This window comes from Xenopus laevis, chromosome 9_10L (genome assembly GCF_017654675.1).
Source record: "Xenopus laevis strain J_2021 chromosome 9_10L, Xenopus_laevis_v10.1, whole genome shotgun sequence".
In the NCBI taxonomy this organism is placed as follows: domain Eukaryota; kingdom Metazoa; phylum Chordata; class Amphibia; order Anura; family Pipidae; genus Xenopus; species Xenopus laevis.
Window position 1 is genome coordinate 253,726 of NC_054387.1, and position 14,255 is coordinate 267,980.

Consider the following 14,255-nt stretch of genomic DNA (forward strand, 5'->3'; position numbering starts at 1 on the left):
ACATTCAAATGATACCCATCTGTCACTAAGCAAGACGTGGCTGCTGCATTTCTATTCCCACTGAATGAGGGGCAGTGTCAATTCATTTCTGTCTTGTTTAGCTAACACAACCCCCCACCCCCGGCCCTCATCTGAAACATTATATAACGTTTACCTGTCAGGTAACATTCCGATGCGGTCAGTGCCATAATCTGCTGGGTTATGTCGGACTCTGGGGTGTATCCAATGATTAGATGCCGAGAACTGGGTCCATCCAGCCCCCCGAGCAAAGTATTGGGCATTGCTTCATAATGTTTGCTCTGCTCCACCATGCTGGCCCACAGCAGCGAAATTAACCACCAGATAATGGGATAAAGGATTTCCTGGGTCAGGAGAAAAACACAAAACAAACGTGACAAGAAAATGATTAAACATTCATTTCTCACATACGGAGAATACATATTTCTTTCTCGAAAACTGGGCGGTTTTTGAGCCGCTTGTGAAAATACAGGAGCTAGTTCTTCATTTTAGTTCTTCGTTTTTTTTTCCTTTCACACATTTCAACAACAATTAACAAGTGAAAGAGTTTTGTAAAACAAATACGGTATATAATTCATTATACATATATATATGTTCATTTTGAGAAAAGATTCCTACATGAAACTCTTAGTTTTTTTTGTTGCTCTCAAATACAGTAAAATAAAATAACACATTGGGCATATTTACTAAAACAAGAGTCAGTATGTAAGGCAACATTGTGGGGGTTATTTACTAAAATCCAAACTTAGCTCATGATATTAATAAAAAAAGCTCGACCAAAATCTCATGCCCGATTTAAGCAGAATTATGAATAAAAAAAATTCAATTTAATCGGATTGTGAAAAAATTCTATAAAATCAAGCGAAAACTGAAATCTTACAAATTTTTCTGACTTTTTTCACAAATCACACGATTTTGACGAGTTTTTGACTGAAAACCCAGAATAAGTCAGATTTTTGGGCTAAACCTAGCACAGGCCTCAATAACTTCAAGTTTAGATAGATGCCTCTCCCAATGACTTATACAGGACATTGACAGGTTTGAAATGGCAAATTTTCAGATTCTGGCTTTTTGCAGCAACGGAGTATAATAAAACTCGAAAAATTCAAATATTTTTTTCCACAAAAAATTTAAGTTTTTTACAAAAAAAGCTTGATCAGAAAATACAAGCTTCTTGTTGAAATGGCTGAAAACAGACAGTACAACACTCTCCCTAAATCTTCCCTTCTAGATGCCTTCATGAAGTTTGTAACTTTACACAATGGGGATCATTTATAAACGCTGGACAAATTTGCACCTGGGCAGGAACCCCCTGACAACCAATCAAATGTCTAACCTGCAGCTGGCTGAAAAAAGCTAATCACTGGTTGGTTGTTTGGGCTTGGGCTAAATATACTTTAGCCTATTGCTTTAATTACAAACAGAACTTATGGATTTTGTTTTTTCTTGAGCTAAACAGGGAGACTGGAGCTGCTCCATTCTTGGTCCTTACAAGGTAGAGAATTCAAATACCAGAGCTCAGATAAACAGATGTCCATTATGTATGGGGATTATCTATGCACTGTGGTTTTATAAATATGCCACTATTGTTAAAGGGATACTGTCATGGGAAAATTTTTTTTTTCAAAAATGAATCAGTTAATAGAGCTTCTCCAGCAGAATTATGTGCTGAAATCCATTTCTCAAAAGAGCAAACCGATTTTTTTATATTCAATTTTAAAATCTGACATGGGGCTAGACATTTTGTCAATTTCCCAGCTGCCCCAGTCATGTGACTTGTGCCTGCACTTTAGGAGAGAAATGCTTTCTGGCAGGCTGCTGTTTTTCCTTCTCAATGTAACTGAATGTGTCTCAGTGGGACCTGGATTTTACTATTGAGTGTTGTTCTTAGATCTACCAGGCAGCTGTTATCTTGTGTTAGGGAGCTGCTATCTGGTTACCTTCCCATTGTTCTTTTGTTTGGCTGCTGGGGGGGGAAAGGGAGGGGGGTGATATCAGTCCAACTTGCAGTACAGCAGTAAAGAGTGATTGAAGTTTATCAGCACAAGTCACATGACTTGGGGCAGCTGGGAAATTGACAAAATGTCTAGCCCCATGTCAGATTTCAAATTTGAATATAAAAAAAATCTGTTTGCTCTTTTGAGAAATAGGTTTCAGTGCAGAATTCTGCTGGAGCAGCACTATTAACTGATTCATTTTTAAAAAAAGTTTTTTTCCCATGACAGTATCCCTTTAAGAAAATCTTCTACATTGCCCCCAACTGAAATGTCAAATACTAATTTAATATGAAAGTGATTTAAAACTGGAAATATAAACAGAGATGCATATGCTAATGGCTCATGTGTCGTTTTCACACACATATATAGATATATAAATATATATATATATATATATATATATATATATATATACTGTATATACACCAGCATAATAAATAATAAATAGATGTGTGCCATTAGCCTTATGAATACAGATGCTTTAAATTCCTCCTCTTACAAAGAGAGGCAACTATATGGGGTGCTGTGTATATTTCAGCAGTGTGAGTAAGGAATGGTGTGATGTAGTGGACAGTGAACTCAGTTGCCAACACAAGGTAACAGATACTCTGCATGGAGGCAGCGCAACACATAACAATGACTGCAGCCGCAACTGATACTCTGCATGAAGTGGTCACACTAGTAAGGTGGGGGTCAGAGTGTCACACAGTTAGAAATAACATTGAATTAGTAAGTGATCCACAGCATCATAAACAGCTAACCTACCCATTTCCCTGTGCCACACAAGTGGCATCCCTGTGAGAGGGAAAAATTACTCACAAAGCAACTGTATCAGCACTTAACTACCCATTCACAAGTACACAACCTGTTTTGGGGCACTACCCCCTTCAACAGCGATTTTCAGTGTGCGCATCCATATGTTTCGACGCAAAGACACGCAAGCGTCACGTCAGATGCGTCAAATCTAATGGAAGTAATACAAATGTTGCACATGACAGTCGGATGAAGAAGCAACGCGCATCGTATACATCCGACAGTCGTTTCAAATGCAATCAGCTTGTACATGCAACATTTGTATTAGTTACATTCGATTCGACGCATCTGACGTGATGCCTTCGCTTCCTCATGTCGCAACGGATGGACGCGCACCGGAAATCCCACCCATGGGATAAGAGGGACCATCTTCCCAGAGATTCAAAAGGCTGTCAGGCAAAAGGAAGTCTCTAGCAAGTGGGACTAGTCCAATTTTTTTTCCTTCTGCTGGATCAACTGACAGTTAGGCAGGTTATATATAGATATAAAAGGTTGAACTTGATGGATGTGCTTATTTTCAACCTAACTTACTATGTTACTATGTGAAGTGAATTTATATCACATAAAGGAACAGATTTTGCCGCTTCCCCCCCCCCACACACACACACAGTATTTCTGAGTAGACGGCCCGTGCCAATGTACCTGGATACTGTCCCTCTTTGTCCTACATTTAATCAGATAATTCTTGTACAACAGGGTTCTTGTTTGCCTCCAAAGTCCAACGTCTTTTATTTCCGAAGTCATTGTATCAGACTCTGTCGAAAGAGAAAAGAAATATCATTATTGTCCTTCCACATTTGCAGAACAGTCGGTAATAGGAAAGCCGCACAGAGTGACCATATTAACTCCTTGCAGAAAGCGTCCCGGACAGAATCCAACTCAGAACCCCAGTGCTGATAGGTCCAAGTGCCCCCCACTGAGCCGCCCCATTGCTTTCAAATGCCTTTCAGCTGCACCTCCTCTAACTGAAGCCAATGTTTACCCTGGCAGCATTGGGAAGTCTTGCGGAGAGCACACATGCCCCACTTCATACACGGCGAGTAATTGGCACGGAATAATGGAAAGTATCAGTTGGCAAAGCAAATGTTCTCACTTGAATTCCCTGTCTGAGCTGCTGTGGTAACTTGTGCCCTGGGAGTTCTTTAGGGTAAATGCATTCAAACTCGCCTCTTTACTCATTTCCTATTTGCTATGTCCAAACACACACTCACACACAAATGTTTTATTGAATGACTAACGTTTCCGCCTCTCCAAGGCCTTTCTCAAAGTAACTTTGAGAAAGGCCTCGGAGAGGCCGCAACGTTAGTCATTCAATAAAATATTTCTATTTAAGTGCTGAGAGTGCGGACCTTCTCTGTGTGATACATATTCTACATTTTGGACACTAAACCCAGGCACATTTGAACTAAGTATCGAGAGTACCGACTCTTCTATAGATGGTTATTTATATATAATACACAAAAGCCATGAATAGCCTGTAAATTATATCCTTATAAACGGTGAGTTCTGATGTCATCAGTTATAAACGGTGAGTTCTGATGTCATTTCTGTCACATGACTCATTGAAATTTGTGTATTAAAATAAATAAAGTACCCCCAGTTGCAAAATATGAGGATATTAGAAGTTACCTCGGAGTTCCATGACCTGTATAAAAACACTCGACCTTCGGCCTCGTGTTTTTATATGGTCATGAAACTCCTCGGTAACTTATAATATCCTTATATTTTACAAGAGGGGGTACTTTATTCACTATATAATACACAAAAGCCATGAATATCTTGTAAATGATATCCTTATAAACGGTGAGTAGTGATGTCATCAGTTATAAACGGTGAGTAGTGATGTCATTTCTGTCACATGACTCACTAAAATTTGTGTATTATAATAAATAAAGTACCCCCAGTTGCAAAATATGAGGATATTAGAAGTTACCTCGGAGTTCCATGACCTGTATAAATACACTCGGCCTTCGGCCTCGTACTTTTATATGGTCATGAAACTCCTCGGTGACTTATAATATCCTTATATTTTACAAGAGGGGGTACTTTATTCACTATATATTCCCCACTGGTAAAGTGTAGTTCACCCTTCAATTAACTTTCACTATGATGTAAAGAGGGATTCTTAGAGTCAATTTGAAATTTTCGTATGGTTTCAGAATTACTCAGGTTTCTGTTCAGCAATTCTCCAACTATGTGTTCTAGGGTAAAAACTGGAAACTGTAAAAAATGAAGACCATCTGCTAAAAACAGGTAAATCTATAGAATTCTGAAAGTGTAAAGGTGAACTATTGCTTTTTTTCATGGTAAATGGTGAAGGAAAGTAAAGTTCTATGAGAGGACCCCCCGCATCATAAAGTGTCTTACTTATTTACCCCATTAAATACATTCCATCTCTCAAGCAGTTTGTGCAGCTGAAGGAAAAAAATCATATTCTTTTTAGGACTTTACTACTATGCCATGCGCTCTCAGCACAGTTTCCAGAAGGTGCCCCCGAGATATCAGAGACCTCATTAGAAATGTATCAGAGACAAACTGAACTCACAAGGTCCCTTGGTCGGTTCTATACTCTTCTCCTGCAGGATGATTTTGACCAGGCCCGGACTGGCAATCTGTGGGTTCTGGCAAATGCCAGAGGGGCTGCTATAAGGTGCCATAGAAAGTCAGTATTTAGTGGGCTGGTGGGGGCTGTTTGGGCCTCTGTGTGGGCTGATTGGGCATCTGTGTACCTGAAATGCCAGGGCCTATTTTAATTCTCAGTCTGGACCTGATTTTGACCCACTCCAACACTTTTGCCAGAAATGGCAGCTAGAGTTTCCCCAGTTAAACGAAGGGGATTGAAAAGAAATACTCAGCGAAATCCCTGAGACTAATATCTCCAGTAGGGATAGCTAGGTACATACATACAAAGTATCTTAACCTTGTCTACTTGACTCCTCACAGGCCCAGATATATTCTGGATGTCCCGATATATGCCCCAAATGTAATCATGATCAAGGTACCTACAGACACATATTTTGGGATTGCGCCAAAATCGAAAGATTTTGGAAGGAAACATTGCATTATGCTGAAGCCAAGCTCGGGCTTCCCAACGTATGTTGCCCTGAACTCTGCCTACTAGGAATAACAGAAGGACTATCCCTGTGCTTTAGTGAGTGGGTATGTCTGCTGCAACTTCTTCATTTTGCAAAAAAAGCCATTCTGGTGACCTGGAAAGCAACAGCACCCCGACTTTAAGCTTCTGGAAAAAGCTAATCAATAATGTTCTTACCAATCAAAAGAAAATTTGGGAAAATATGGAACGCCTGGTTGGGGGTGATCCAGGACACCTAAATGTCCTCCACTTTCCTTCTACAGGGGATAGTATGGGTACAGTGAATATGAGATCTAAGGTGACTTGTACCAGAGGCCTATCTGAGCAATACAACTGCCCACCTAGACCCACTGGCTCCTAGCCAAAAGGTGGCCATTCACGGGTCGGCAGCTTATTGGCCCGTGTATGGGGCCCCCCCGACGGGCTTCCCTGATTGAGATCTGGCCGAAAAAAACCATTCCATCTCATTGCTGTGCCACCACAGTATTTGCAGGGATCTCTTGCACCAGATATTGTACATTTCAGACTTTCCTATACGGTCTATACTGTTTGGGTACAACACATCTCAGGGAAAATGATAAAACCTGATGGCACAGCTCTGAGACGGGATGAAGAACAGAAGCGCCAGCATGGAGTTCATTTTTTCTAGAAATGTGGTACCCCCCCCCCCATTAAATTCGACTTTCCTGGTCTTTTAACATGTCACATGGTAAAATGAAGTAATTCAGAAATTCATACCAATGAGATTCTTATATGGGCACATTTTGCCCTGGAATTCTTCTGCATTGGATTTTCGTGCATTTCAGTGCAGGGGAGCACAGGACACAACGCTGACTAGTGTTACTTATTGGCCTGTACTTGCCCCAAATCAGGTGGAAATGTCAATCTGGCTGATGCCACTAAATGTCACCCGCCTGGAGGAGAGAAGGTGCTGACAGTTTGAAGACTGATCTTGAGTTTGTCATAAAAGTAAAGCTGGCAGCAGGGAGTTCCTATGCGGTTCAGTATTAATTTAGTCTCTGTCCTGTCAGCAGCTCCTCTCCTTCGCTCAGGCACCATTTAATGCTTTTAGCCAGAGGCCAGTTTAAAGGAACAGTAACACCAAAAAGTAAAAATATATAATGTAGTGTTGCGATGCACTGGTATAACTGGTATTTTAGCTTCAGAAACTCTACTATAGTTTATATAAACAAGCTGCTGTGTAGCCATGGGGGCAGCCATTCAAGCACAGGATACACAGTAGATAACAGATAAGTACTACTATAGTTTATATAAACAAGCTGCTGTGTAGTCATGTGGGCAGCCATTCAAGCACAGGATACACAGTAGATAACAGATAAGTACTACTATAGTTTATATAAACAAGCTGCTGTGTAGCCATGGGGACAGCCATTCAAGCACAGGATACACAGTAGATAACAGATAAGTACTACTATAGTTTATATAAACAAGCTGCTGTGTAGCCATGGGGGCAGCCATTCAAGCACAGGATACACAGTAGATAACAGATAAGTACTACTATAGTTTATATAAACAAGCTGCTGTGTAGTCATGTGGGCAGCCATTCAAGCACAGGATACACAGTAGATAACAGATAAGTACTACTATAGTTTATATAAACAAGCTGCTGTGTAGCCATGGGGACAGCCATTCAAGCACAGGATACACAGTAGATAACAGATAAGTACTACTATAGTTTATATAAACAAGCTGCTGTGTAGCCATGGGGGCAGCCATTCAAGCACAGGATACACAGTAGATAACAGATAAGTACTACTATAGTTTATATAAACAAGCTGCTGTGTAGCCATGGGGGCAGCCATTCAAGCACAGGATACACAGTAGATAACAGATAAGTACTACTATAGTTTATATAAACAAGCTCCTGTGTAGTCATGGGGGCAGCCATTCAAGCACAGGATACACAGTAGATAACAGATCACGTGGCCCCCAATCCCAGTTTCCTCTCATTATTCCCTTTCCCCAGTCAATCCCCCCATCTGTGGCCAGCGGTGCATCAACACAAACAACCCATTCCAATGGACAAATGACCTTCCCATGATGCTCTCTGAAAATGAACACATTTGCTCCTTTTTGGGCAGGGGGAGGGTTATCAATAAAGAATCAGCAAGGTATGTGCAGCAATTCCCTCCCCCATACAATTACACAACATTACACACAGTAGCTGAGTAGGAAACGGCACATGATGGAGCGTAACGCAAACATTGTAAGATTGTGTTACTCTGTGTGTATCAGGGGACAGTGAGGAGCAGAGTCACTGGTATATTTGGGCTCCCACTGAATCCCAATGTATCTGTAACTCACTGAGATACGGGCGGCTGAGGAACAGCACAGGAATGATCTGTGTTATATAAGGGTGTGATATATGATGACGAGAAACATTACTAACCCTATATACACACAGCACTTTATTAACTAGCGATACAACGAGGGAAACAACTGGATATTCTGAGAAGGAAACAAAAAAACGAGGAGACACCTTCCACAGCACAATATGTGATACCCAGTCACCCCCAGGCAAGTGCACAGACACACACACACATACACACTCACGCACAACAGACACACACACACACACTCACGCACATCAACAGACACACACACACTCACGCACATCAACAGACACACACACACACACACATACACACACACACCAACAGACACACACACATACACACACACACATACACACACACACACACACACATCAACAGACACACACACACATACTCACGCACATCGACACACACACACACACACATACACACACACATACACACACACACACACACACATCAACAGACACACACACACACACACACACACACACACACACCAACAGACACACACAAAGACACACACACTCATACACACACACAAGCTCATAAACACAATCTCACACGGGCACAGTTAGGTCTAACAACACAGTAACACGGACATGAAATACAATAAACACAATGTACAGAGGCTGAATGAAGAGCGGACGACACAGACACATAGACAGACAGACAGACAGACAGACAGACAGACTGATGGACAAGCAAAGTGTTAAATGGGAAAAGTAACAGATATCCAGTCAGACACAACAGACAATAGTCTAAATAAAAAAGGATAAATATGTTGTATACACTGACATAGAGGTCAGTAGCTAAACATACACTGGCCGGACTATAAAAGGAATATTACAATTAATAAAATGGGACAGAGTAGAATTGAATTTATTTTGGTGACTGGGGGATGCTGGGATTTGTAGTTCCATAATCATTTACACCACTTGCTGTATCTCAGTCTGTCTGGTACCTACTCACTGGCACTTACCTGAGCACAATGGCACACTGACTGTCATATCTATACACTGACTGTCATATCTATACACACACTGACTGTCATATCTATACACACACTGACTGTCATATCTATACACACACTGACTGTCATTTCTATACACACACTGACTGTCATATCAATACACTGACTGTCACATATCTACACACTGACTGTCATTTCTATACACTGACTGTCATATCAATACACTGACTGTCATATCAATACACTGACTGTCACATATCTACACACTGACTGTCATATCTATACACTGTGTGTGTATAGATATGTGACAGTGTGTGTATAGATATGACAGTCAAACACACAGAGCTACAGACTAGGGCAGATAAATACACAGACTGACTCAGACACACACAGGCAGCAGAGGAAATAATGTTGAGTAAAAAAGAGCAGAAAGGCTCGGCTGCCGGTGGAAAGCGCTCACCCCCCTCATGCTCAGGTTCTGTGACCCAATGACAGCGCAGCCCCAGCAGCCGCACGTACCAACAGCACAGCACTAGGGGTGCAAAGGGTCAGAACCCACAGTCAGAGCTCACCCCATTCCCAGGGTTCATCAGCCCACCTTACGTTTAATCGGCAGTACCTGAGATGCTTTTGCCGAGAGCCGGTTTCCTTGGTGACAGTTCCCAGGCCTGGGCGGATCTCTGTCACACACAGCTGAAGCTGCTGCAGGAGGGGGAGGAGCCTGGGCCTCGCATCAGTCGGACACTGACAGGAGGGATCATGTGGTGGTGGAGGAAGGGGCGACACCTGCTGGACAAATGCTGTCACTGCGCCTCGGCCTGTCAGCTGGGGACTCATCAGGGTTTAGCGCTGTTGTTGCCATGGGAAACGCCTTGATGTCAGTCCAGAAACTCAGGCCCTGGTTGTTATTATTATGTGATTATTATTTGTATAGCAAAGCAGTGAGTAACACAAGCATCAGTTAGTAGCAACAAACAGGGCTCACTGCATTCAGAAATCATCATTATTAGACACTCAGATGAGGGAGGCAAAGGGCCCTGCCCTGTGGAGCTGACAGTCTAATTGGGGGGAGGTTACAGTGGGAATGAGCCAGTGGAAAGGACAAGTTCAGCAACTTTGTCTCACATTTTTCATCATTTATCCCCCCCCCCACTGGGGCCCAGATTGTTTATTATATGATGTAGGAGTCAGTGTGGGGCTGATTGTCCTTTGTGTAAATTGTGTTCAACTACAACATTCACGTGTCTGCTTCCACACTCGTCTCTTATAGTCTTTCTGTGCCCCCTGTCTGTATTCACATACCACACAACTGGCCTGTTTTTTATGGGACACTCCCGAGTTTCACAGCTCAACCATCAGTCCCGGATTATGTCTCTTTGATCTCCTTCACTGAACAGCCTGAAAAAGATACAACGTTTCTAACTTAATTGGCTTTTGGCAGAGAGCCCACAATACATGCCAGTTGCACTTAGATACATTCAGCGCCGATTCAGACCTAAGCGCCGCCTGAGGCGGCTCCTGCAATGCCGCCCCCCCTCGCTGACTTACTTGTCGGGAGGGGAGGCAGGAACACTAATGCGGAGAGCGCAATTGCGCTCTCTCGCATTAGTAAAGCCGAATTTCCGGTTTAAAAACCGGAAATTCGGCTCTTAAAGGTGCAGGAGCGGCTTTTTGCCGCCCCTGGAAACCGCTTTGGCGTTGCCGCCTGAGGCGAGCGTCTCAGCTCGCCTCATTGGCGGCGCGCCCCTGGATACATTTGTAACAATTTAAGATAAGCAAAGAAGCAACTGTAACTATTTAAGTTACAGGCACAAGTGGAACTTTTAACACTGGCTAAGTTGCTATGTGGTTTATGTGCCAATTTGTTTGCAAAATGTAATACGTGGGATGCACAGTGCCCTGTACAACAAAATTAGGCCCCGCCCACAACACAGTAATAAGGGCAAAACAGACATCAGCACTAAAAACAGTAACCCCCCCCCCATCCCCCACAAGTTAAAAAAGATCATTGGTGGCCAGGGCCCCCCTATAAATTAAAAAAATATATATTGGCAGCAGAGCCCCCCATAAAAGTTTTTACAAAAACATTGGTGGCCATGGCCCCCTTTAACATTGGTGATCAGGGGCCCCATAAAAAATTTTTTTTTAAATATTGTGGCCAGGAGCGTAAAGAGGAGTAATATAATACATTGGTGACCAGGGGTTTAATACAAAAAACACATTGGGGTTCAGTGGAACTTACCTTACGTTCTTCTTCCTTGTCCATGACGGCTTCTTCAGTTTCATTTGGCTCCTTTGGGTCTTTTAACGGCTTCAGGACTTCAACTTTGGGTCTTTTCGTGGCTTCAGCTCCATTAGCGACGCTGTGGGTCTTCGGCTCTTCGGTGGTTCAGCAAATCACTTTGGCGCCGTCAAATCAAAAAGTACAGCACAGCCGGGCAACCCTGACGGCAGCTACAGTTGCCACCTTTTCTGGAAAAAATACTGGCCTTCCTATATATTGCTTGTTATGAATCAGGTGTATGCCTATGAATAAGTGTGAGACGCATGAAACGCGCCACGTGTTGTTTTGATGGATGAAATAAAGACGATGTTTAACAGACCCCCTAATCCAACAGGCCTAGAGTGGAAAGAATCTGAGGCTGGGGTTCACTAAGGACTACACTTTCTATATCGAATTTTAAAGGGGTGGTTCACCTTTAAGTTAACTTATAGGGACAGATTTACTAAGGTCCGAGTGAATTTTCGAAGTTAAAAAAGTTCGAATTTCGAAGTAATTTTTTGAGTACTTCGACCATCCAATAGGCCATATCTAACTTCAATTTGAACTAAAAAAAGTTTGACTATTTGATAATTGAAGTACTGTCGAAGTACTGTCTCTTTAAAAAAACTTCAATACTTCGCCAAATTAAACCTGCCGAATTGCTATGTTAGCCCATGGGGACCTTCTACAAACTTTTTCCAAGTCTTTACACATCAAATTAAAATCCTTCGATCAATCGATGAAATCCTTCAAATTGTTTGATTCGAAGGATTTAATCGGTTTTAATTCGATCGAAAAAACGATTGCTAAATTCGATGAAAAAACGTTGAATTCGATGTATTTAAATTCGATGGTCGATTTTCATAATCTTTTTAACTTCGAAATTCGACCCTTAATAAATCTGCCCCTTAGAACGGACAATTCTAAGCAACTTTTCAATTGGTCTTCATTGTTAATTTTTTTATAGTTTTTTTCATTATTCTCATTCTTCCGACTCTTTCCAGCTTTCAAATGGGGGTCACTGACCCCATCTAAAAACTGAATGCGCTTTAAGGCTAAAAATGTATAGTTATTGCTCGTCTTTCTATTCAGGCCTTTCCTGTTCATATTCCAGCCTCTTATTCAAATCAGTGCATGGTTGCTAGGGGAATCTGGACCCTAGCAAACGGATTGCTGACATTGCAAACTGGAGAGCTGCTGAATAAAAAGCTAAATAAGTCAAAAACTACAACTAATAAAAAAAGAAAACCAATTGCAAATTGTCTCAAAATATCCCTCTCTACATCATACTCAAATTTAATGAATTCATGTAAATTCTGTGTTCTGTTCCAGAACCAGACCGAGTGCTTTCCCATGGATCTCACTGGTGACTATTATTCTTATAGATGATGTTAGTGGTGTAGAATAAAGTAATAAGTGCCATGTGTGTTATTTATGCAGAAGAATTGAGGCAAATTAGAGAAGTGGCAGATTGAGTTCATATAAATGTGAGACTGTGTATTTAAATACATACATGCTGCCCAGGCAATCTATCATCTTGCTGTCATCCAGTAAGTGACCTATTTCCCTGTGTTTTTTCTTTTCCTATTCTACTTCTACAACACACAAATATAAATACACCCTACTTAAGGCAGTGGTTTGTAATCTTCTTTGGTTGATGCCCCACTTCAAGGTCCAAAATGTCACCAGGAAACCCTTCAACTCCTAATCAACTTGCAAATAATCAAAGTGTCAGGTTAGGTTATCCAAAGCTTTCCAACACAACGGAAACTCAAATATTTCAACTGGGCTTCATTACACCTAACTGACCCAAATCGTTCTTCATTTGACCTTTATGAAATATTTAACATATCTTTAAGCTCCTCCTCCTAGGCATTCCCTAGTCACCCCTGTAAATTGATGCTAGCCATTCTACTACTTTGGGCTTTTGAAAGGTCTGTATGTATGTATGTATGTATATGTGTGTGTGTATATATATATATATATATATATATATATATATATATATATATATATATATCAATTGAACATTGAACTATATATATATATATATATATATATATATATATATATATATATATATATATATATATATATATATATATATATATATATATATATATATATATATACTACCATGACAGTTCTTTTTTGAATACCTGAGAGCTATTTACAAACATTCTTTATTATAGATATTTTGAGGTGTTATACTCCTCTACTCAATATTAAGGGACTCATTTCAAATAACTGGTGACTAAAATAAACCTACATGTTTTGCCACAGGGATATGTAATTAAAGGCTATAGGTTACTGCTCCTAACCAACCAATCAGCAGGTAGCATTTTCTGGTCACCTGTTTAAAAGCAAACTTCTTATTGGTTGCTATGGGTTACAGCTCCTGGGCAAACTTAGTGCCATTTATTACACATGGGGTAGGTGAGCTGTATTTGCTGGAGTTTTACCCCATCACTTCTTGGAATGAACTGTAGGCAGATATCTATCATCATTTGATTTTGAAGGAGAATAAAACCACTGGAGATGGAATGTTAGGTACCCTCCAGTGAAATCCTACCTGGGCTGCTGTGTTTTTAAAAAGGACCATCAGCTCAAGTTTGATAAATATTCCTATCTTCCATTTAAATGAAAACTTTCCTCTTATTATAAATCAGTCTTTTAATTGAAATGGAACCTAATTACTTAACATTTTTGCACAGAGTCTGATCATGTCGTTATTGCTGCA

General features: G+C 40.9%; 1 protein-coding gene across 1 annotated transcript in view; it reads right to left on the minus strand.

Annotated features, from left to right (window-relative positions):
• Positions 1–10,049, minus strand: part of abca5.L (ATP binding cassette subfamily A member 5 L homeolog) — a 41,807-nt gene extending 31,758 nt beyond the window's left edge. Inside the window, exons 1-3 of the mRNA XM_018234670.2 lie at positions 9,872–10,049; positions 3,471–3,583; positions 155–362 (exon numbers count right to left, since the gene is read on the minus strand). Of these exons, the coding sequence (XP_018090159.1) occupies positions 155–362; positions 3,471–3,572 (310 nt within the window). The 5' untranslated portion in view covers positions 3,573–3,583; positions 9,872–10,049. The remainder of the gene's footprint in view (positions 1–154; positions 363–3,470; positions 3,584–9,871) is intronic.
• Positions 10,050–14,255: the final 4,206 nt, after the last annotated feature.